This window comes from Diuraphis noxia, unplaced genomic scaffold, assembly GCF_037042655.1.
Source record: "Diuraphis noxia isolate RWA-SAM2 unplaced genomic scaffold, SU_Dnox_SAM2 contig0001, whole genome shotgun sequence".
Lineage (NCBI taxonomy): Eukaryota > Metazoa > Arthropoda > Insecta > Hemiptera > Aphididae > Diuraphis > Diuraphis noxia.
Genome location: NW_028301711.1, coordinates 82,140,224 through 82,166,811, shown reverse-complemented (window position 1 = coordinate 82,166,811; position 26,588 = coordinate 82,140,224). Strand labels below are relative to the sequence as shown.

At 34.5% G+C, this 26,588-nt stretch overlaps 3 protein-coding genes and 1 pseudogene across 3 annotated transcripts; 3 read left to right on the top strand and 1 right to left on the bottom strand.

Moving 5' to 3' along the window:
* Positions 1 to 5,623: 5,623 nt before the first annotated feature.
* Positions 5,624 to 6,193, bottom strand: LOC107172480 (uncharacterized). Its single transcript, XM_015522766.2, has one exon. It carries the CDS (start codon positions 6,191 to 6,193, stop codon positions 5,624 to 5,626), a length of 570 nt encoding a protein of 189 aa, XP_015378252.1.
* Positions 6,194 to 20,806: 14,613 nt separating this feature from the next.
* On the top strand, positions 20,807 to 22,084 carry LOC107168018 (uncharacterized). Its single transcript, XM_015517272.2, has one exon. The coding sequence runs from the start codon at positions 20,807 to 20,809 to the stop codon at positions 22,082 to 22,084; it is 1,278 nt and encodes a 425-aa protein (XP_015372758.2).
* A 47-nt stretch (positions 22,085 to 22,131) lies between these two features.
* LOC107168017 (uncharacterized) lies at positions 22,132 to 23,100 on the top strand. Its single transcript, XM_015517271.2, has one exon. The coding sequence runs from the start codon at positions 22,132 to 22,134 to the stop codon at positions 23,098 to 23,100; it is 969 nt and encodes a 322-aa protein (XP_015372757.2).
* Positions 23,101 to 23,352: 252 nt separating this feature from the next.
* Positions 23,353 to 26,582, top strand: LOC149062062 (uncharacterized; annotated as a pseudogene).
* Positions 26,583 to 26,588: the final 6 nt, after the last annotated feature.

Below are 26,588 nucleotides of genomic sequence, written 5' to 3'. Positions count from 1 at the left end.
AGAACTTCGTTGCTTACTTCTCTTCGGACGACTCTTTGTTTTTTCGCCGGTTACTTCCTGGCCGGTCGGGACCCGGCGATCCCGCCGGTCGTTTTGGCGTTTCCCGACTCCGACTTTCTTTTTGGACATGCAGCTTGCCAGTGGTCATGACTACCACATACTCTGCATCCTGATCCAGTTGTAAGTCGTTGCTTCGGATTTGGCACTTGGGATTTCTCAGCACTCTCAGTTTTCCGGTTATCCCACCATTTTAACTTTGGTGGTCCGCCAGTGCTCACTCCCGCCTTAACCGGTATTACGGCCTTGCTTCCATCCAGAACATGGGCAAGCGCTCGTAATTCACTGAACGCTCTCAGTCGCTGAATACGTGCATGAATTCTAAATTCATCACGCATGAGTCCAATCACTGTCATTACCACCGCTTCTTCAGTCAGCCCAAGGTTTAACCTCCGATACAACTGGTACTTGTGTAGAACGTATTCCCCCAGTGTTTCGTTCTTGGTCTGAGCGGTACTTAACAGTTCCGATTGTAGACTCGACTGTAATTCGTCCCCGTTGAACTTTTCCAATAGTTCAGATTTGAACTCTTGCCATGGTAAGTCCAACGCTCTCATGGTTCCCCACCATGTTCCTGCCTGAGCCTTCAGCTGAGGGGCCAAAACGGTCACCCATCTAGCCACGTGGATACCAGTTTCTTCGAGTATTGACTCGGCCTGGAGCAAAAACCGCACTGGGTCTTCCTCCCTCTTACCGGCAAACTCTGGTATCGACGCACGGGCCATATTCAACTCATTCTGTGGAATGAGCAGGCTGTCGGGGAAATGTACGCGTTTTACACCGGAAAAACTACTCCGTAACGCCTCCCTTTGACTTCTACCGAACCCTTCGCCGGACACTCCGGACAGATCACCGAAGACACCGGACATTTCACCGGACACTCCGGACTGGTTAACGGAAACTCCGGTTCAACTCCGATTTCTTGGGTTTTCCCCGGTCAATCTGCTCCGTATGTTCGCCCATCGGCTCTCAAAACTCACACTTTGAGTTTTGACCGGAAGATTTTGACTTTCGTCCGGGCAAATCTGATTTGCTCCGGATATATCGCTGGTTGATGGTTGTTGGGTATTTCCACGGCATGAGCAACTTGCTTGCTCCACCCGTTCGGTTGACTTGAGCTTTTCTTCGGCTAACTCCCTTTCCAAGCGTGCCACGCTCTCGCTGAGAGTAGCGATTGTCAGTTGCTGCTTGTCGACCGTTGTTTCCAACCCCTCCAGCCTATCCAACATCTGCTCCATGAACTGGTTTATCAAACTCTTTTCAGAGTCGACCTCCTCCTCCCCAGTTTGAGCCACCGATGTTTTCCCTCCCGGTACCTGGGCTGACGTCTCGTCAGTTTCCCCAAACCGTACTGATCCTGGATCCATATTTTCCTTAGCCCTAATATACTCTTCTAATGCTAAGAGTTTATCGGCCTTGGACCCCCCGGTCTCAATACCACGTTTCGATAATTCCCTGTTAATATCGACAATATTTAACTCACTAATGCGTTTAGCAACCATTGTGGAGATTAAATTTAATTGCTATTATCTATCTAATTAAATTACGATAGATACGAAATTACGTAACACGGGCTATCGCTGGTAGAGATATGTACTTTCCAATCTATAAATAGCCTAAACCACGTTTAGCACTGTAGGGATTACGCTAAATTATGCAAATTTTGCTACAATTTACCACCTTAGATTGGACAAGCCCTTAATATTTTATTTATAATAAAAAATCAGAATAAAAAAAAAATATTAGGAACCGGTATGATCAGGACACCTATTGTAGGTTCTTTTAACCTGATATGTGCTAATTTAATTTAATTTACGTAAAATTATTTTTATTAAAATTAGCACTTACCTTACTCCTTTTCCGACTGCGCCAATGTAGGTGTTATCGGGATGGGGCTTGAATAAGCAATCGACACGCCGTTTGGTATGACTAAGTTTATTTACACACTTCACAAACACTCAAGAACACTTAGGAACGTATGCAGCGTCGACGACGGTCGGGCAAAAGCTGCCGACCCCGCCGTCGCTAGCCGCCGCCGGCGGCCCATGCCGCCGGCGACGTCCAGACCGGTTTTCGGTCGCGATCTCGCGGACGTCGATGGAGACGCCGCGGTCGTTGCGATAACGACCGCGACATACCTATACCTGGTACAATAATAATATTCGTTTATCATTTTTATTAAATATCAGCGCTGCCATATCAGTACATTGCGTGATAATGATAAGGCGCACGAGCTCCAGGAGCTCGTGCAACTATCACTGCACTGAGTGCAAAAAAATCGCGTAGTGCTGTAACATGGAACATAAAATTAGTAATTAAGTGCACACTGGAATAGCTAGTGAAACATAAAAAAGGGCACTAGTGCAGTCAGGTGGAAAACGCTATTACAGAAATTTTTATTATCTATAGATAAGAAGATACGTATTTATTCTTCAATTAAACGTGCTGTAAAATCTTTTATGTGGCGTAGCCTCCTATTAGATTATTTATTTTATATTTTTATGATATTTCTTATTATTCTAATTAATATAATTATAATACTAATTACTTCTAGGTAAGTACTAATAGTACTACAGTTTATAGTTTATTGAGATCCAAGGACTGCGAATTTTTTTTTGGTGATTTTGTAAATTAAATCAAAACTTTTTAATAACAATGCAGAAACTTTTCGGATTTTGACCTGGCAACACTGCGCTGGACGCGTACCGGCCGCCGCCGATCTCCCTTTCGTTCGCTGACCGTCGTACCGACTTCATTTTCGCACGGACTTCGTCGTAACATCGCAAAATTACAGTGCCCCTGAAAAAGGTCTCCGTACAATTCTCCGAGACAACAACCACGTTGCCACCCTTACCCCGGCTCGTAGTTGTCATATATATACCATTATATATCTACTTATAATTGTCTTGTGTCAATCGTGTGAACTTAATGCCATAGTTATTTTTCGTTTACAATAAACAAATCATCTAAATCGAACCACCAGTGTTGTGTTTCAATTCGTGCTACCACCACACCTTACGACCGGCTTACCGCGGAAACCAACCCACGTCGACACTGCCGTTGCTGCGTCAGTTGTTAAGCCTAGATGATATTATAAAATATATCACGTTAGTTATTGAATAATTGGTAGATAAATTACCGCCTTGTAAACTGAATAAATTATGTATATGCACTACAGTGCATTCCCGCCTAGGAATTGTAAAGGACTGGGAGATGTAATACAAGTATAACTGATTATTTTATAGGTTATGTTATTCCGGTTTAAAATATTTGAAACAAATGATTTCTACATTTGTAACATAAAATATATTAGTAAAATTAAAAGTTGACAGACCGCCTTCGCTGAGAATCGTTTTTCTTATACATAGATGTTAAACATGGAATTCAAATATTTAAACATCTACTAAAGCGACCTCTCTAAACACTTAGTGTACGGTACTCACTTTTCCATATTTTAGATTCTGAGCGGAGCAATGAATGTATTGATTTTACCATGATGTGTGTGTCTGTCATCACGTTTTGGGTCAGTAAATGTGCTTCGATTTTTGACTTCAGTACCTCGTTTGATCAGAAAGAGAATCTAGTTGGTACTTTGGGGGGTCAAAAGTAAAAAAATACTTAATAGTTTTCTAGATAGTCGGGATAAAGAAACTAAAAATTAAGGGAAAAACGGGAAATTTTATGCACAATCAATTTTCGACAAAATCAATTTTGATTTTTGATGTAACTTAAAAAAAAATGACCATAGATACATGAAATTTTCACCGAGTTAGGAATTTATAAAAATTTAGTTTTTATATCCAAGATATGAAAATATAATATACTTCTTATATTACGAGGGTGGTTCAAATATCGAGACAAATGCTGTAACACGTTTATTTATTATCGAAAAAATTTACAAAAAATCACATTTTTTCTAGGTAATTCCCCTCAATATTTATACATTTTGTCCACCTTTCCGGAAGTTTTTTGATGCCGGTATCGAAAAATTCCTTGGGCAACTCGGACAGCCATGTGCGCACGAACCCCTCTACCTAGTCGTCGGTGTTGAACTTTTGACCTCAGAGGGCCTTTTTAAGTGGTCCAAACATATGGTAGTCGTAGGGCGATAAATCCGGTCTGTAGGGGGGGGGGGTGTTCCAGTACCTTCCACCCCAATTTCGATATTGTATCGAGCGTGAGACGCACGGTATGAGGGCGTGCGTTATCCTGGAGGAGAATCGCACTTCGTGCTGGAATGCTCCTCCGTTTCGACCGATAAGCGGGTTTCACGTGTGTTTTCAGAAGGTTAGAGTAGTATACAGCATTAATGATACGTACCAACCGCGTGAATTTTTGCTCAAAGTTCAACAGTTTAGGAACCCATCGCGCCGTTATTTTGCGATATTGAAGGTGTTCGTGGATGATAGACTCCACACTACCAATACTGATGCCGACTTCAGCCAAAATGTCTCGAACATTCATCCTACGGTCCTCCAAAATGAGTTGTTCTACGCGGCGAATGTTGTCTGGTGTGACGCTGGTTCGCGGTCCACGATCATGTGGCTCATTCTCGACGGTTTTGCGGCCATCCTTGAATGCTTTGGCCCATTTAAACACGGCAGCCCTACTCAGGCACTCACTACCGAACTGCTTTTGCAAACGGACAAAAATATCCGTGTTTTTAACGTCTTCTCCCACTAAAAAACGAATGATAATACGTTGCGCAACGATAGTCGGCACTTGACGTTCACTCATGGTCGTAGCACACGCGTAAAACACGTGCTCCTACTAAAACAATGCCACACTGTTCGTAAGAGACCCAGCTATCACATAATCAAGCCACGACCGTCGAAACATACATGCGCGCCATCTACAGCGTTTGTCTCGATCATATTTGAACCACCCTCGTATGTTAGTTATGTAAAGCTTACCAAAAAGTCAGTTTCATTTTTTATTAACGTTTGTTAAACATTTTACATTAGATAATGTAACACTAGTAATTCAACAATTTTTTTGTGATTTTTTCGAAATTGAAAAACAAATAATGATACACTTTTTGCTTTAGCACAATTTTTTTACACACATGATAACATTTTCAAAATATTTTAACTCGTTTTGAGTTATTTATTTATTGATATAGTTTTGTGTTCTTTAAATTTCCAAATTTTATTATATTAAAATTGTACTATATATGGTTAAATTCCAAACTCATCTATCCGTTAAAAGTTATTCACGCCTTTACTTACATATCAGAACCCTGCAATTTTTGAAAATATTTTTTTGAACTGAACTTACCGGTTAATAAAAAATATTGATATGACAATATAATTCAAAGTACTTAATACTTCACAGAATATGAAGTATTCGTCAATATATATAAATAACTATAATAATAAAACTAAAATGATAACTCAGGTAAAAGACAACAAAATTTACATTACAGAAATTTATATAATGCTAAATTATAGAACACATCATTTGACATCCAATTAAACAGACTTATTTATCATGGCTCTGGACGTGTTGATGATATTTTTTACAAACTGACGTACTTCTTCAAAGTATTGTATTGTTGACGGCAATATCAGAGTAGCGTGTATACTACGGCACAGGGCCCACGTCGTTCGTGCACGTCCACCGAGCGGACAGCAAAGTAATATTCAAAGCCTATGACCAAATCTTTCATCTCACAGGTGATTGACTGCCGCTGACCAAAACTCGGCGAGAGTTCAGCTAAAAAAGTCAAATATTCCCATTTCACTTCATTAGCACGGTCTTCTAATACGCATGCGAACAGTTCATAGCCAGCTATTGCCTCGTACCGATAATATGAGCCCGAGCTGATGCCATCGTCCCAATTGAGTTTGATAATTGTCGACTCAGTTTGCAACGTCAGCTTCGGAATGGGTGGTGGCTTTTTCCACGCATTATTTGTTCTGTGTTTAGGGGGACACGGCAATGATGACATGTAGCTACGCGCCGGCGCATTGCGTGTCATATGACGTCTAAATGTGGTTAATTTGTTTTGTTTCTCGATGGTAAGTTCCGTCCTATTGCTCTGAGGCAGCATTTCTCTAATACCGTTGATGACATGGTTACCGGTTATCAATTTTTGCCCTGGACAATGGTTATGATGGTTATTTTGTGAATCCATTTTGATTGATTAGAACAGGTATTGAATGCCACTTGACAAGTAGACAAATGACTTTTTACAATGTAATAATTATTAACATGGAATAATAAACTTGAAAAGCGTTGCCATGGAACAATTTTAAATCGGTTCAAAAATAAATACAATATAGGTTGTTTAGCCCAAATGATATTATAAAATATATCACGTTAGTTATTGAATAATTATTATTATTATTATTAGTTATTGGTAGATAAATTACCGCCTTGTAAACTGAATATGTATATGCACTACAGTGCATTTCCGCCTAGGAATTGTAAAGGACTGGGAGATGTAATACAAGTATAATCAAATACTAATCACTTTCAAAATATAATATCAATAAATAAATCAAATAAATACATTTTTATTTACTTTCCGAAATTATTTCGTCCATATTTATAAGAAATGTCCAAAATTTCCGATAGACCGCCAGTTTCATACAAAGCAACCCCAATAACCACAATTACCGATACGTATACATGAGAAGTGACTTGAATAGTTGGATAAAAAAAAATATTCAATTGTTTACAACATGTGTGTATTATAATGCGAATATAGTATTGTAATATGTATTTACAATTAATAATATGTACAATAACCAATCACAAAATATAATCGTTACAATTACTTGTAATAAATCTGTAATGATCTGTAATGCTTTTATCCCACCCATTGTAGAATAGAATACACACACTAATCCCACAACTAAAATTGAAGCAGATTTAGGTAACCCTGTAACAGCTTCTAATTTCAGTTTTGGGACGTACAATTATTTCTAAACCAAATACAACCAAAATATCACAAACAGCAACCAAAAAATTAAAACGAAATCAATCTAGAGAAAATATAGTCTTAAAGCTCGATGAAATTCTTGAACCCTCCAAACCTAAGTTTGAAGAAATGCCCAACAAAAAAATTAACTATGAACAGTTTAAGTTAATAATTGAAAACTCTCTCGGCGTAACCTACCCAGCTTCAATTTTAGATGATTTTAACATTACATGTCTTGAAATGATCGAGGTCATTGAAAAAATCAAGCCTACAATTAATACTCCAGGCATAAAAAACAGATTGACGCGACTTTGTAATTCTCTTCTCGATAAAGCGCTGTCCACTAAGCCCACCCAAACTGAATAAAAACAACATTTAATAATACGAAGCCACACAAACACCGAAGCGATAGTTGAAACATTTAAGCTAATAAATAAAATAAAACAAAACGTAATGAAAATATTGCAATGGAACATGAATAGCTTCTATAAAAAGCTAGATGAACTTAAGATTCTAATAACTGATATCTCACATGATATAATATGCCTACAAGAAACCAATTTCACTGATCTAAATGCCGCTAAACTCCCTTATTTCAATGAATATAGTAAATTCAGAATCTCCGGACTCAGAGCCAGTGGTGGAGTAACAATATACATTAGTTCTCTATACCCCTCCAAACAAATCATTATATCAACTCATCTTGAAGCAATAGCAGCATCAGTAAAACTTAATGATATAGAAGTTAATTTATGCAATATATACCTCCCCAACCAACATACCTTTTCGGAAAATGACCTTGAAAATATAATTAAGCAACTACCTAAGACCTTTATTATAACAGGCGACTTCAACAGTCACAATATCATATGGGGCTCTCAAAATACAGACAATAGAGGAAAAGTAATAGAAAAAATCCTAGAAAGCGAAAACTTGGTACTACTTAACAGTATGGAACCCACGCGCATAAACCCAACTAACGGTAACCTTTCAAACATTGACCTGACTTTTTCAAATGCTTCCCTCGCTCAAAGACTCTACTGGTCGGTATCAAACAATATTACCAGCAGTGATCACTTTCCTATTGTCATACAACTCGTTACCCGTCGTAATGACAGTACCCCCAAACTCGAGAGATGGAACTTGAAAAACCCTGATTGGCTACTTTTTTCCCAATTGCTCGAAGACAAAGTAACTAATATTAATTTATCTGAGAACAAAAACACCGAAGAACTGGTCGACGAATTCACTGAATCAATAATCTTAACTGCTAATTTAAGTATAGGAATATTAAAAGCCAAAACTCCAAATCCAAAAGTTCCTTGGTGGAATCTAGACATTAAAAGAGCAATTAAGGACAAAAATGATGCACTAAAAAAATTCCAAAAAACTAATTATCAAAAGGACTTCATTCAGCTAAATCAAAATTCTTGATAAAATCCAGCAAAAATTTGACATGGGAAAAATTCACTAGTAACATCAATGGAAAAACTGACTCCAAACTAGTTTGGAATAAAATCCAATCTCTAAAAGGATACTGTCCACACCGAAAAATTAATCTAATCAACACCACCACAAATCTATTATTAAACAACATCGAACAAATATCCAACAACCTAGGCGAATATTTTTACAACAACAGAAGCGATAATAACTACAAACCCGACTTTCTAGCTCACAAAGATAAATGTGAGAAAGAAGATATAATTAATACTGCCAATCAAAACCTTGAAGACCAAATCCTCATCAACAAGCCAATTAACCTACATGAATTAACGAATATACTAAAAAAATGTAAAAGCAACAGTCCCGGACCCGACTCTATCCCCTACTCGTTCATTCAAAATTTTAGCATTAAAACTGTCGAATTTCTCATAAGTATATATAATCGAATATGGAACGAGGGACAATGGCCAAAAAAATGGAAACCAGGGATCATAATACCAATACTTAAACCCGAGAAAAACCAATTTAAAACTGAGGGATATAGACCCATCACTCTTCTAAATACCATGTGCAAACTATTTGAAAAAATAATAAATCACAGACTTTCATGGTATTTAGAGAAAATATCTTTTTTCTCCTCAAATCAAAACGGGTTTAGGAAAAATAGATGCACTATGGATAGCTTACACGAAATTAACGAATAAATCAAACTAACATTAGAAAACAAGCAACTCATGGGCGTAATTAACTTAGATATAGCCAAAGCATATGCCACAACTTGGAGGCATAACATTACTAACAATCTAAACACAATTCTATGCCAAGGTAGACTGCTCAACATTATAACCAATTTTACCTCAAACCGAAAATTCCAAGTAAAAGCCAATAACCACTTATCCAGAGAATTCACCCAAGAAAATGGAGTTCCTCAGGTTCTGCTCTTTCAGTAATACTTTTCCTGATTGCAATTAATGACATCACCCAAAACTGCAACCTTCCAGTAAAATGCAACTTATTCGCCGACGACTTCAACTACTGGTGCAGGAGCAACAAAGTCGAAACTGTACAAAATTTTTTACAATTAACCACCAACAACTTAGAAAAATGGGCAATCAAAACCGGATTCAACTTCTCTCCTGGGAAGTCCTCTTGTACTACTTTTACAAAAAAAAGAGTCAATGAGCTAGTTATTTAACTAAACGATACCCAAATTGCCAACAAAGATTCTGTTAAAATGTTAGGAGTAATATTTGACAAACGTCAAACCTGGTCACCCTACATAAAACACCTAAAAAAAACCACAAGAAGCTCACTAAAAATAATTAAAATCTTATCACACACTTCATGAGGAGGTGATTCCAAATCTCTAATAAAAATATACAACGCAATCATTCAATCCAAAATTAACTACGCGTCAATATTATACAGAACAGCAGCCAAATCTACCCTAAAACTGATTGATACAGTTAATAATAGCGGACTAAGACTAGCAATAAAAACCATTCCGGAGCAGCCCTACACTCAGCATTTATAACATAGCCGGCATACCCCCTCCTTCACTGAGAAGAATAGAGCTATCCATCAAAAACATCGCTAGACTTGTTAGGTGTAACAGAGTCAAAAACAGTAACATAAACAACGAAATTGTCAAGCTGACCAACGAAACCCAATTGTCCTCAGTCGTCAAAATCATCCCTCGTGAATCTCTACGTTTTTTGCTACGTTGAATTATCTCAGTTAAATATTTTTTTTAAACAGTTTCGCTTTCTGCAGTAATTTAAAAAGTTCCAAGAAGTTCCCGTGATTAATATTTAGGTCTTCAAGATCGTAAAAGCCTTCATTAGTACCCCGATAGGATAAATTCTGTTTTCCAAAAAATTTAATTATTTCAAACACTTGTTTGATAACATGGACTTAACCATAACTTGTTTTTTTTTTTTTTTTCGTCATATCCCTAATTACTACAAATTTTAAGTTATTTTGGTTTATTGCTAATAAATATGCTTCGACATCTAATGAGTGACCTTTACTATTTTCATGAGATTCAATAGCAGAATATATATTTTTGAAATTAGTGCAACCACTGTTATAATTACTAAGTACAGAGGATGTATTAAATGCTATGCATATAGTACAATATACAGCCTTCACCTAATTTTCATTTGTATTGATTTATATTTAACAATATTTTTTTAATTACTTTAATATTAGTGACAATTCGTTCAAAAAATGAAATTGCTCTAAATCTTGAATATACTGCATAAAAATACTACATCAATACGTATATTCTCGTGCGCGAATCGCCGTATTTTTATTATTAATTAAAGGGTGCGAATCAACAAGTTATATTATTAAACGTTATTTGTACAGGCGCTAATCGCCAATTGTTATTTGTTGTAACTTATTGTTATATTTTGTATTATTTATTTTATTATACTGCTGTAGTATAGAAGCGGCGGTTCCGAGTTGCGTGCGAAAATAGTTTTCTGGGTCGAATTGCGTGCGTGGTTTTTTCATAACAGGGTTGAGTTGCGTGCGCGGTTTTTCTGTGACAAAGCCGAGTTGCGTGCGAGATACAGTGTTGATGCCGCACGGTGTGCCAGATTTACCTATTTACACTAAATAATTAAAGAATATATTTATTCTTCGAATACAAATTATTAAAACAATATTAATTCAAGTGATAATACAATAAAATTATTAAGTATCTCGTAAAAACGATTATATTTAAATATTTTATATGAGTAGCAAAAAATGTAATTTAAAATTACTGTCAAAATATTATAAAAATAATAAAAAATAAAAAAAATAGGTTTGTTTATATATTATATATTTTGAGTTTTGTTTTCAAACTAAAACCCAACTGGCAAATTTTTGTATGCCAACTTTTCAATAAATTCCAAACGAGTTAACATTTTATTTTGAAATTGATGCATATAGAATAATATAGATCGTTTAATATTATTTATCAAATTATCAGCTTATATCTTATTGCCGAAAAATCCCATTCCCTGCATAGTACATAATACCATATGATAATACAATGATAATACCCATATATAGCACGGACTACTACACTGGACTGGAAACGAGACGTTTACCGCCGGGCCGCTTAGTGTCCGCAAGAGAGGTGTAGTAAGGGGAAATAGTACATGAGCTAATCTGGCGCCATCTATACTTCAATGATAAACCACTAACCAAATATTGAATTCCCGCCAAATAGACTTACATTTATACATAATATATATTATATTATATTATGAAAATCACTGACTAACATATTATTACACATCGTATATTATGTTACATCCGAACATTTCGAATTCTAAAGATAAAGATAATTTATCAGTCATCACCATAAACAAATTATACTGACAAATTACCCTAATTTTTTAAAAATGTTGCCTTATTAATAATTAAGCTTTAAAATGCGTAAGTGTTCAGTTGCTGGGTGTAACAGCCAGAATCGCGATATTAAAGTGACACTTTTCAGTGTCACAAATGATAATAAATCATCTTGGGAAACGGCAATATGTAGTTCAATAAGTAATCAGGTAAAAGACCTGAAGCAACACTAACAAATATGAAATCTAGAGGAGGTTTGTGTCACCCGAACATGTTTTTGTTTCATTTATTGATAGATATAGAGGATTCGTTCAAAAAGTTTTGTGATGGTTATGATGTTTTTGAATTGACTGTGGACGATTTCTTTAACAAAAAACAAGACTTGATAAAAAAATTTCCATGTGTTACTCATAAAACTCAGATACTTACCTTTATAATAACATACTATATTACCACAAGAATGCATCAGTACACAAAGATTTCAAACATAGACCAAAATAAAAATAATGCAAAAAAAAAGAAAAATGCAAAACTTTATAATACCTAACAGTAATTATTGGTGACAAATATTGTAAATATCGTTCAGAAAAATAAAAAAATATATTAAATGTATTCAATGACGTGTATGAAACTATTATTTTATAATATTAAAAATAAATAATAAATAATAATGCAGTTATTAATTAGTTATATATAAGTTATAGTTTAATACGTTTGTCGTATCATTATTTATTTAATCTGTGGTCGTATCATTCTATATTATATATTCGTTTGAAAGTATAGTAAGCCTGTGGTAAACCAGGTAGCGCTAGATTAGTTCACGTACTTATTCCTCTCTCTACACCTCTCTCGCGGACACTAAGCGTCCCGTTACCCCGTCACCCGCCTCCCATGACGTTTCCAGTCCAGTGTAGTAGTCCGTGATATATAGCTATCATATCAGATACAGATATTACAATACCGGTTGTCTTTAAATAAAATATGCGCACGCAATTCAGCTCTGTCATGAAGAAACCACGCACGCAATTCGGCTGTGTCTCGAAAAAACCGCGCACGCAATTCGGTTGTTGGCAAACATAGTTCTTTTTTCCGCACGCAATTCGGATGCAGCTTATAGAAGGTTAGGTAGCAGCTGGCCAGCGGTGCTCCGTCATAATACATTGTGAGTTTTATTTTATATTTATTTATTATCATATTATTTGGCCATATTTATATAATTATTGGCGGCTCAAATAGATTGCCAAAAAATATTATTATATTGTTTTTGCCTATTGGCTATGGTATTATTTATTGTGATTAATTAGAACATATTATTGTATCATATTAATATCATTAAATTTGTGTTGACATTATTTCAATATTTAAAATACACACCTATTCACCGCACACTACCTAGCACTCAGAGTGCTCGGCGATCCCGTGAGTGTTCTTGCGTATGAAGTATTTCGGTACCGGGCACACGAACTATTATTGTTACGTTCCCGGCCCAAACATTTGGTGACCTCGACATGAGGTTAGAAGTACTAATCAGCTTGTCGTGCAGTACCTATAGTTCTATTAAAATCATTATATTATTATTTATCATATTATATTCTTACTAGCTGCCCGTGTGCCTCGATTCCGGGCGTTGTGGAAGCCGCCTCCGGCGCCTTCGTGGTGCTAAAGCGAAAATCGTTTCACCGGGAATTCAAAAAGAAATTAAGCCATACCGAAAACTGTGACTTCTAGCGGTCTTTTGTCGTCTGGTATGCCCGCTTCTGTTTTGACTGTATAAGCAATTAGGAATTGCGAATAATTGTAATTGAATGTCTAGCTATCAATCATCGCCGTATGCGAATCTTAGAGGTATAGGCTTCTGCGTATGGCGGATTGGATGCTTGAACCGTCGCATGCCCGGTTCTTTTGTGCGCGAAAAAAAATAAATGCATAACGAAAACGGTAATTATTGTGTGTCTAGCTTTCAGTCCTCAACCGGTACTGGGCATACCCCCTAACGTCAATAGTCTGATATTGAATATTTGTATTATTGTAGGAGAAAATGTTAAAGCCCAATGTCAAATGAATAAAAATGTTAAGTAGTCAATTTAAAGGCAACCACACTTCCCAGGTATGTAGGTGTATGGTTGTGAACGACCTATGCGTACCAAGTGAAATTAAACGTACCATAAAGCTAATTAAATGCTCTAAATTACTTATACAGACACCTGTGGGTGTGGTGTACACATCATAACATTTTTATTGTTCATAAGTACAGTGTTGATGCCGCACGGTGTGCCAGATTTACCTATTTACACTAAATAATTAAAGAATATATTTATTCTTTGAATACAAATTATTAAAACAATATTAATTCAAGTGATAATACAATAAAATTATTAGGTATCTCGTAAAAACGATTATATTTAAATATTTTATATGAGTAGCAAAAAATGTAATTTAAAATTACTGTCAAAATATTATAAAAATAATAAAAAATAAAAAAAATAGGTTTGTTTATATATTATATATTTTGAGTTTTGTTTTCAAACTAAAACCCAACTGGCAAATTTTTGTATGCCAACTTTTCAATAAATTCCAAACGAGTTAACATTTTATTTTGAAATTGATGCATATAGAATATAGATCGTTTAATATTATTTATCAAATTATCAGCTTATATCTTATCATAACATTTTTATTGTTCATAAGTACTTACTAAGTACAGTTAAATGCATATATGTGTAGCCTATAAAACATCAATTAAATGTATCATGTTATATGTCTGTGTGTTGTGCTCATGCTTATAGTATTTGGTTTTAAAAGTGGTTTTAATACTATCAATCACAATTTTTCAATTATAATTTCATTAAGTAGTAATATACTAATAATAATAATAATAAAAATGAACATTGATTATGTGTTAAGTGTTTTGAAGAATATTAAAATACATAAATTAAACGCTGTACTTAACATTGCAATTCTTATAGTCATTAGTTGTATTTTTACATTATAATTAATTTAATGTATTAGATACCTAATAATCAGTACTCACATAATATTATTACAATGAAAATCATTTACGGTGGCACAATATTTAGTCATACCTCCTTAGGTTTACCAGAAATATTGTTAAACAATACAAATACAAACATACATAGGTAGTGTAGTGTAATGATATTTACATTTTTTTTATTAATTTGTGCGTTTACTGCAATACATAGAAATCAAACATATTATACATACAACAAAATTGAAAATCAGTTAGAAACACTGGTCATGGTAGGTATGTGTTTTTGAAATTATAATAATTTGTGTATGAAACTTACTATTAATCAATTTAAATGTATACATGTATACACACACATATATATATATATATATGCATGTGCTACATCAGTTACAAATTCACAATGAATAATAATTAAGTGTTAGCTGTAGAAACTCTTATGATTAACAGAATATGGTTTAGTTACAAATTAGTAATCAGTATTGATACAACGTTCTGTTCATTGGGTTTTTGTTACACCTGCGTTGATGGAGTCATTTCTAGATTAATAAAGAAAATGATCATACTCATAATTATAAGTGTTTTTATTCATGGGTGTTCTTTACTTATACTACAAATAATATATATACCTCTCATTTATAATGAATAGCATAAATTCAAACAAATTACTGCTGGTGTTTGTGTGGACTCTAGGCTAATGAATAATACCGAAAAGAGTGTAACTATTGGCTTGTCGTAGGTAAGGTACCCTCACAGGTTTTGCATTATAATATTTTAACCATAGTTATTACAACATTTGTGGAATTTCAAATCAATTTATTATTAATTTTATAATAACACACATATAATAATATCACATTGTATCTTGTTTTAAAAGCTGTTTGAAATATTGCTTGGAAAAAAAAATTAATATGTGTAAGCCAATGTATAGGTAGGTATAAGTTAAACTTGGTAATACATATATCAATACAACGTTACATGTATGTTCTAAGAAATTGAAATGTATTGTTTTTTTTTTATGTTTACTTATTATTATTATTATTATTATTATTACTTGCACATTACTTACATTACAATGTCATAAACAATTGACACATCAAGCTCCTACTATGTCTTAGGTATGAGTAAAATGTATTGCAGTACACATGAAAGATGTCTATCCAATCTGTGCATTCAAACTACTTATATAAACTGACAATAAACATTATGTCATGTTGTAATACCAATTCAAATAAGCAGTTCAATGAACATATTTTATTATGTATATATCCCCTTTCTGCATGATTTTTTATTTTTGACTGGAAAAAAATCTACTTCATTAAAATTTTCCCCTGATTATGGGAAAAATAATAAAAAAAATTTAAAGTTAAAAGTTTGGAAGTTATAATGTAAAGTTTATTGTGTACCAAATATGGCACATCATGCATAATAGTCACTTATCAATACTTTTGTAAGTGCCATATTTGGCACACCATGCATAATAGTCACTTATCAATATTTTTGGAAGTGCCATATTTGGCACACCATGCAGTATCAATGATTATAAACATTAATTGTATTTGCACCATACTTGGTAGGTACATCATTAACCATTACCAACATTTTTTTTTATGTTTTATGTATCACAATGTTTTTGGAATACCTAACTACAATAATATGGGCAGCAGCTATAAATAAAGAACATAATATTAAATGTTTATTAATAATTTATTATGATTATAACAAACCAGAACAATTAATATGAAATATTAGTAACATGTGACCTCCTTTGGTAAAAAATTATAATTATAAATTGAATTATAGTTATAGTTAATAATAAAATAAATACTGTCTTCAGTATTTTTAATTGATAACATAAATTTAAACTTTCTTTGTTTAAAATTAATTAACAAAACATCTGCCTTGTTGAGATATAGGTGTATAAAAATACTATTTCTTGGGTCCATTACCTACACTAATTCCCATCAATAAATATTCATTATTAGAAAATCTTTTTCTCAGTTCAGCATTGATTTTATCTATAATAATTAAATAAAGGTTTTTTTGAAAATCAGTTTCTGAACTTTCCAATGAACTACCTACAACTATAAATTTTTGCAAATGTTTGGGTTATAATTTTTTTATTTATTTATCATAGTTTTCCACCTATTAAAAATGTTGTTCACACCATCTATTATGACTTAATATTTTCATATTTTGATTTATTCTTAAGATATTTTTAGTATTCTAGTATAAATAAATTTAATTTTTGGGGCGGGCCACAGGGGGGCCCGAGACTGTTAAAGTTGGGCCTGGGCCCACCCTGGCGCCGCCAGTGCCTGTAGGTGTGGTGTACCTATCATGACATTATTATTGTTTATAAGTACTTAAGTACAGTTAAATAAAACATCAATTAAATGTATCATATTATATATATATATAATATATTAATATATGTGTTTTGCACATGCTTATATTTTTTGGTTTTAAAAGTGGTTTTAATACAATCAATCTTAATCTTTTCAATTTTAGTTTTAATGAGTAGCATTTTGAAGAATATTAAAGTACATAAATTAAACGCTGTAATTAAAGTTGCAATTCTTTTAGTCATTAATTATATTTTTAACATAACAAATAATATACTAATAGGTATGTTTAAAATATAAATCATTAGCGATGGCACAATATTTAATCAAACCTCATTATGTTTACCTACGAAAGATTTTGCTAAACAATACAAAAACAAACATAGGTGCATGTACGTGTATAGGTATTTAAAAAAAATTAATTAATTCGTGCATTGACAGCAATACATGGAAATCAAACATATAATTACAAATGCAGCAAAACTGACAATCAGTTAGAAGCACTGGTCATAGTAGGTATGTGCTTTTGAAATTATAATAATTTGTGTATATTTTTTTTATAGTGTTTCTATTTCATATTTATAGATGAAATCATTTGTAGTAATGTTTCTGAAACAATACAAATAATACAAACATCTACTGATATATTTTTAAGTAAATAAATAAATCTAAATAATTTAACACCTGGTGTGCGAGTTGCAGCCAGTTGAAATGCATGTTTGACAATAGATCTATGAGTTAAATGTATTGCAATACACATGAAAAATGTCAATCCAATCTGTGAATTCAAACTACTTATGTTTTTAATTATTAAAATAATATATATCAAATAGTATGTTATAAGTGTATTATAATAGTATAATTACTATAAGTGAGCAATGAATAACTATAGACTGTATTTATTGTACAATACATATATATCTATATATATTATTTTATATTTTAAAACAAATCATCATTCATAATATCATCTAGATAATAATATAATATAATATAACTGATTAAATTTGTGTGAATTGTGTGTCAGTAAACCTTATATTGTACCATTTATTACTAATTATGTTTCTATATACACTGTTTAGTGTTTAGTCATAAAATTGTATATTCCAATCATTATTGCACTGAAATTTCTTTTTTCTTTTTTTGTATAATATAAAATATAAATATTATAATATATACTAATAATGTTAAAAATAAATAATAATAATAAATAAAAAATAATTATAGTATACTTATTATTATTATTATTACTTGCACATTACTTACATTACAATGTCATAAACAATTGACACATCAAGCTCCTACTATGTCTTAGGTATGAGTAAAATGTATTGCAGTCTGTGCATTCAAACTACTTATATTTTTAATTATTATAAAATGCTGATCAAATGAGATGGTATGCATTGTCGTAACAATGTAAATGTAGGTACCTATTGCTTAGGTGCGTTAATTTATAATAGCAATAATATATAATTTTAAATTATTAAATTAAATAATTACATTACATAATACATCATATGCATGAGAAAATTTACAATTTATTAATTAAAGTATATATAATAAGCATAATATAGCATTATTATTTTTATATATGTGTATTGTATTTTTAGGAGATAGGTTATGCCTACCTAATTCTTTTTATTATTTTCATACACACATATATATATTATTTTAATATATAACATTAAACACAATAATAAAGTTTAATATAATAAAATATTATAAAGTAGAATAGTTACACCACTTGAGGAATTTAAATTCAATTTATTATTAATATGTGTAAGCCAATGTAAAGGATAGTAGTAATATATATAAATAAATAAAGAAAATCAACATACTTGAATGAATATTATAGTAGATTACATGTATGTTTACTTACTTACATTGTTATATAATAAATCCTACTAAAATTCTTAGCTATAAGTAAAATGTATTTCCATCCAATTTGTGCATTTTTAATTATTAAAATGCTGATTCCACAACTGTAAAATAACATAACATTTTAGAAGATAGGTTTAAAACAGTGATATATATATATAAACAATAATTTTGAAAAAAAAAACAGTTTTTTGAATATTTATTGAATCCCGAGCACGCGAAATATCGTATGGATCTATATTATATATAATAATAATAATATAATAATAATAATAATAATACGGAACAAATTATTTAAAAAAATATTCACGTCAACCGTCGTCGACGACCGTTGACAACGAAGTACGAAAAGAGAGAATGAGAGAATAGATGCGCGAGTGAGCGAGCGGGCGGCGACGCAAAAGTGGTCGGCGACGGAAAAGAACGGGAAGCGTTGTGATTGGTCGTCATGGAAGAAACGCGGAGTACAGGCAGCGCCCCAAGTGGGATTTATCGGCGACCTATTAAGAAGAAGATTAGTGATATTTATAAAGAAGTGCATTATGTTATTATCACTTGTTCGGCAGCGCGTACTATCATCAATTTCGTCTCAGATATCACTTCATACACTAACAATTTGTTGATTTGTAATTGTTAGTATTGTGAGTCTGATCACAGGCTTTTGGGCAAACCGTATAAAAAATTACTGCTGTGAGTCGTAGCTATCTCTGGCATAACCAAAACTAATTATTTAAAGTATATTTGAAATAGCTATGGACGAATCCCAGAGGAAGGTGTTAGGCGACCTGATTAGGAAGAGAGGGGTAATATAAGGCGTCCTTAACACGTATTCAGACATTTGTTACCAAATTCAATCCGAGGGAGGTTGCTATTACGCTATTAGAATTCAGGCAAGAAGAACTACCGAATATAAACAAAAGGTTTGATGAAATCCAATGCGAAATTGAACTTTTAAATTGTGACGATGACGAAAATGCTAATCGTGAAAGAGCATCTTTTGAGAGTGAGTATTTTTCCATCCGGTCCGAAATGCAAGAAATCATTAATTCGGAGAAACGAGATACATCATCGATGCTGCATAATGTATCAACAAGTTCCACTGTGCATAATCAAAGAGCTAGACTTGCCCTGATATCACTAGCAAGCTTCGAAGGTGACATACTAGAATGGGAGTCTTGTTTTGACTATTATAAGGCAATGGTGCACTACGATGATGGATATCCTTCGGCCCAGAAGTTCTCATTTCTCAGATCAGCTCTGAAGGGACAAACGTTAGACATTATCAAGGGCATACCTATTGCCTATGCTAATTATAATGTGGCAATAAAAAAGCTACAAGAACGATACTACAACAAAAGTTTGGTGATCCAATCTCACATTCGTGCGATTCTTGATGCGCCACAGGTGGAGGTCTGCCAGGCAAGGGAATTGCAGGGCCTTTATTCAAGCATATCCGCACACGTCGCAGCACTTGAAGCACTAGGCCAACCAGTTATCAGCTGGGATCAATGGCTTATAACAATTATCCTAAGAAAACTTGACCATGCAACCAGTCATGAATGGCAAGTGCGAAGAACCAACAGAGTGTCCGAAATACAGTGAGCTGCAGCAATTTCTGTCAAGCCGTTGTGTTGCATTGGAGAGTTCGGAGACACTCCGGAACGCCAGCGATGAAGATAAACGTAAACCAGAAATCAAAAGATCCTATTTGAAAAGCAATGCTCATAATCACCCTAGAAAGGCTCTTTACACGGCTAGTCATAACGTTAAGTATGAATGCTGTGCAGGTGAACATCGGATATACGCGTGATCAAGTTCAAGGAAATGCCAGTGGGAAGCCGTGTACAGAAAGTTCAAGAGGTAAAGTTGTGTTTCAACTGCTTTTCAAACATGCATATGGCGGATGTGTGCAAGTCAAGGTACAGCTGCCGCGTGTGTAATGGTAGACACAATACGCTACTACACTACGAAAGGCAAGAACCTCAAGCCATCGTGAATGAAGAAGCTGCCACCGAAAAGGTAGACAATCCTAGCGCGAAGGTGTTTTGTGCAGCTCAAAGAGTTAATCATGTCTTTCTAGCAACCACTATAGTCTCAGTACTGGACCGTTATGGGGAAAAAAGACCATGTAGAGTAGTATTGGATAGCGGGTCGCAAATTAACTTTGTCTCGAGGAAAATGGCTAAGCTGTTAAATCTTGCTCGCAAGAAAGTCGAACTACCAGTAACTGGAATAGGAGCTAACCGGATTCATTCAACTGCGTGCGTTACCATAGATGTATTATCCAGAATAAAGGAATTTCAATTTGCTTTAGTTTGTCACGTTCTACCTACCATTGTAGATGACCTTTCGCCTCATGCGAGTGGTAAAGCCGATTGGAATTTACCAAAGGAATTAAATTCACAGCTGGCTGATCCATTATTTCATTCATCAGGACCGATAGACATGCTGATAGGAGGTGGCGTCTTTTTCGACATACTGGAAACTAGACGTATCCGTTTAGGCACAGGATCGCTGTGTTTGCAAGATACCAAATTTGGTTGGGTCATTACCGGAGAAGTTGGAGCAGTATGCCTGTTAAACGTTACATCTGTCGGCCAGTCACTAGAAGATGGATGGGTTGCCATAGAAAATAGCAAAGACGTTAATTGCTATTTGTCTAAATCAAACAAAAGGAGTCTGGAAGAAAGGGAAGCAGCAAGACACTTTCAAGAGACTGCAAAACGCGACCAAGATGGTAGATTCGTGGTACGGTTACCGTTAAAATCCGAAGTAACGAATTTAGGAGACTCTCTGAGGATGGCGACATCAAGGTTTTTAAGCGTGGAACGTAGACTACAGCAGGATGAATCCTTGAGAGAAGCATATGTCAGCTTTATGAAAGAGTACAAAAACGCAGGTCATATGCACGAGCTAAACAACAATGAACAGGTAACCAATAACCTTTTTTATTTACCTCACCACCCAGTTGTAAAATTGTCAAGTTTAACAACGAAGTTACGTGTCGTCTTTGATGGGTCGGCCAATAGTTCAACTGGAGTCTCACTGATTATGTCCTTATGTGTGGGCCTACAGTACAAGAAGAACTATTCAGCATATTGATACGATTTCGAACGCATCAGTATGTTATAACTGCTGATGTAGAGAAGATGTTTCGGCAAGTGGGAGTATCCAAGGAAGATCAAGACTTGCAGCGTATAGTATGGCGAGAGAGACCAAGCGAGGTACTTCGCATCTATAGACTAGCGACAGTCACTTATGGTACTACTTCAGTATCTTTTATGGCGACTCAGTGTCTCGCATCGCTAGCTGAAGTAGAAAAGCTAAGATTTCCTAAGGCAGCGAAGACAATACGTAGGGACTTCTATATGGACGACCTTATGACTGGAGCTGAGACTATAGATGAATGCAAGATGTTACAGTCGCAAATCAGCATGGTTTTAGAGTCAGCCAAACTACCGCTCAGAAAATGGTGCTCTAATTCAGCCGAGATACTCAAAAGCGTAGAAGCAGCCGAAAATGAGCCATTATTCATAATCAAAATAGAAGCAGATGAGATAGTAAAATCTCTTGGATTATGTTGGAAGCCAACGCAGGATGTGCTTGGATATCAAGCTATAATGCCAGCTAAGAGTCTAAGATGTACAAAAAGAATATTGTTATCTGACCTTAACAGGATTTTTGACCCTCTTGGTTTTTTGACACCTGTACTCACTAAAGGTAAAATATTCCTGCAACAACTGTGGCAAATAAAGATAGATTGGGACCAACCAATTGCGGACGATATAAGGGAGAAATGGCTCCGATTCTGCATACAGTTCGAGGAACTCGGAGTGTTAACGATTCCTAGGGAGTGCAAGCCAGTCATGAGCGATCATATTGAGGTGCACGGATTTTGTGACACTTCTGAAGAAGCTTATGGTGCATGCATCTATGTGCGAAGTAAAGATCAGAATGAACAGTGGTGTTCACGGCTATTATGTTCAAAATCAAGAGAAGCACCAGTCAAGGGAGCTACAATACCGCGTTTAGAACTTGGAGGCGCTCTGGTGTTAGCACAGTTGGCAGAAAAGGTAGCATCAGCATGGGAATTAGATGTCAAAGATTTCTACCTCTGAACAGATTCCACGGTGACATTGGGTTGGATCCAAAGTGAAGCAACTAGATTTAAAACCTACGTCGCGAATCGCGTAGATCAGATACTTGAGCTGACCAATGCACAACAATGGAGGCATGTAGGGACTGCAGACAATCCAGCTGACATACTATCCAGAGGAGTATTGGCACAAGAACTTAAAGTCTCTGAGTTATGGTGGAATGGACCACAGTGGTTGAGCCACAGCAATGAGGGTTGGTAGCATTCAGTTACCATGCTACCAGACGAAGAAAAATTACCAGAAAGACGAGTGGTTAAGCTCGCACTCACAATCGAACATTACTCAAGTTGGCGTCGACTAGTGAGAGCTGTCACCTGGCTTCTTAAGTTTATAGATTTCCGAAGAACAAGAGAGATCGTCACTACAGCACGGTATCTAAGTGTATCGTATTTAAAGAAAGCTAAAACTAGTTTAATAAGGCAAGCACAGTTACAAGAATTCAATGAAGAATATATCTCGCTGAGCAAAAACAAGGAAGTATCAGGGCGTAGTAAATTAAAGGGACTACATCCGATGCTCCAAAGCGAAAACGTAATACTAGTTGGAGGACGATTGGACAACGCCCAAATTGCAGAAAATCAAAAGCATTCTATTGTGTTACCTGCAACTCACAAAATTACCAGGCTAATTTTATATTTTTATTGACTGTACCTACCTTTTTTTTATGGTATGAAGAATGAAATATGAATTAGTTTTTAAATATAAAAATTACTTAGATCATAATATATCATCGTACATTAACTAAGGAAAATTATAAGAATGTGATAACGTATCTAATTGACACAGGTGTGTAACGCGCATGCGCATTGGGTGATGTGCATACCCGTTTGGCCGAATTCAGTTACGGTCTGTAAATACGCCGCCCGGCAGCAACAGCGGAGTGCCCGCTGCGACATCGACGCCATGGACACTGCTTGTGGGGGAGGTCAGGGGACTAGTATTACATAAAAGTATTTTTGTCATAATTTTATTTAATGAGCGCATGCATAATAATAGAGATTATGGAAATACTATGAGTTATATAATAAAAGGACGTGGACATATAAGATTATAATAATGATATTATGTTATATTCTAATACAAAAGTCTCAAAATTCTGTGACGTTACAAAGTCTTACCTAAGAAATAGTATGACAGAAGTAAATATTTTATCAATTTTCTTATTTAATACTGAAATATAATTATAAATTAGTAATTATTATATACTTTGTTTAAGAACCGACTTAATGGGTTGGCTTTATTGGAATGTCACTGGTCGATCATGCCTGATGAGGTTATCGATGAACTGAACATCCAAAAAAATAGAAAACTGGATTTTGTGTTTTAACTATTTTTTTTTTTTTTTTTGTTTATCGTATTAAACACGGGATTGGTGATAGTATGAACTTATAATAAATGCTATTAGATACTATATTATTTGTGTTAATTCTTATTTTGCCTTGATCCACATTCCACGCTAACCTCAATAGGTAACAAGTTAGGGGATTTAAAAAATGTATATTATGTACGAATTTATGGGTGTTAGGATGTATTATTATATATTTCATCCCCCCCTAGCAAAATTCCTAAATACGCCACTGAGCCAGGTAGGTAGGTATTGATATTTAATATTAATATATAAATACATAGGTGTGTACACAAGATATGAATACTTTTTTTTATAAAACAATTAATACACTATAAATGTTATTTGTTATTAATATTAATGTAATTTTAAGGGAAGGTACTTTATTTTGTTGCTTTTTAGAAAGAAGGGACAAATTTAAGTATGTATACTCGGCCAAATTCTAATGAAGTCTATTGGTTAATAAATACATAATATTCAATAAGACAGTACACTAGTGTAGCTTTACGATAGTATGTTAAGTTAAATTATAATATATATTAGTATTAATAGTATTCTACAGGGTGATTTTTTTACCATGAACCTAACCTAACTCATTATTTAAAAAAATATCAATGTTTTTTAATATTTTTTATCCTAATAATTTTTTAAGTTTTTTACTTTTTTGAATGACAACCTAGAGTTTTAATTTCATATTCCAAAGCAGAATATTTTTCTAAGTATTTTGATACGTAAAAATCGAATTTTGGACAAGTAGTTTATGAGTTATAAGTATTTTAAGTTAGACAAACGGAGTAGTGGACAAACATTTTGCGGGGTAACCCCGTACCACTTCACTCCGTTTGTCTAACTTAAAATACTTATAACTCATAAACTACTTGTCCAAAATTCGATTTTTACGTATCAAAATACTTAGAAAAATATTCTGCTTTTTTAGCAATTTATTGGTTTATGACGTTCTTTATGGATGTTTTCAAGCTCATTGTTTTTAAATTTTCTGAGGATATAATGTTTTTTTGTTTTAAATTTTAACTTCAAGTTTACTGTCTTTTCCTTGGAGGATGTCAATAAGTTAAATCCAGTCGAGGTTGATGTCGACAGCGTGATTTATGGTTTCTCATCGTTGGCTGCCTTTAAACCAACCATGCCTTTCAACGTCAACCTCGTCGGCAGTTGTGTTCCATGTAGAAACACAAAATTTCTGCAAGGAGTATTTGGTGTGTCTCGGAAAAGTAAGTACTCGTATGAACGTTAATTCGAGTTTAGGTTAGGTTTATTATTTTGTTTTAATTTTATAGCATATACTCGCGTCGAATTCACCCTTGGAGGTGACCCTCCAATAAGGGTTCTTGTTAACATACCGTCCAGACACTCCTCTGACTTGTCTTCGGACAGCTCAGAGGACGAGTTGGACGGTGAGGAGCTCGCAACTGCTAATTATAGAAAGCAGTTTCTGATGACTGTTTTGGGCCCAGCAATTCTCAAGTTGGGCTCAGGCAGTCGTAGTAGGTGGAAGGGTGCGGGCAACCCATTTGTTTCCAAGTGGCACCTCCACCCCACCGACTGGCCGAAGTTGGCTTTCGGGGTGGAGCGGTTGACAACCGAAGCCGGCACTTTTGGCTGTTATTTGTAAGTGTTAACTCCTGTATTTCTTTTATATTTTCCTTAGTGTAATTGTACATTATTTTATTGAATTTTAGATTTGATGTCGCGCTGCATCGATTGCAGCTATCCAAAGACGCTTCCCTCACCCTCATTGGCCGTTACATTGACCCGTTTCATGCAAACGTGGTCATTGTTCAATGTTGCCATTGAATTCAGCCTGAAGTCGTCGGTGAGGGCTGTGCTGGTGAGCCGAGAGGCAGCAGTTTGGAGTGTTGGACCACGGATATGGTACGGCTGATGGAGTCCGTCAACCTCATCAAGGATTTTTTTTTCTTTTAAATTACTTAATATCGATTTATAATGATTGTTATTATATGATTTAGCACATACTACCAAATTGCAACTACGTACAGGCTGTTCATATCCATCGGCGGGGTTTGGACGATACGTCGGTTTTTACGTGTTTGATGTTGGGTGGCAGCAACTTGAGTAATAGTAA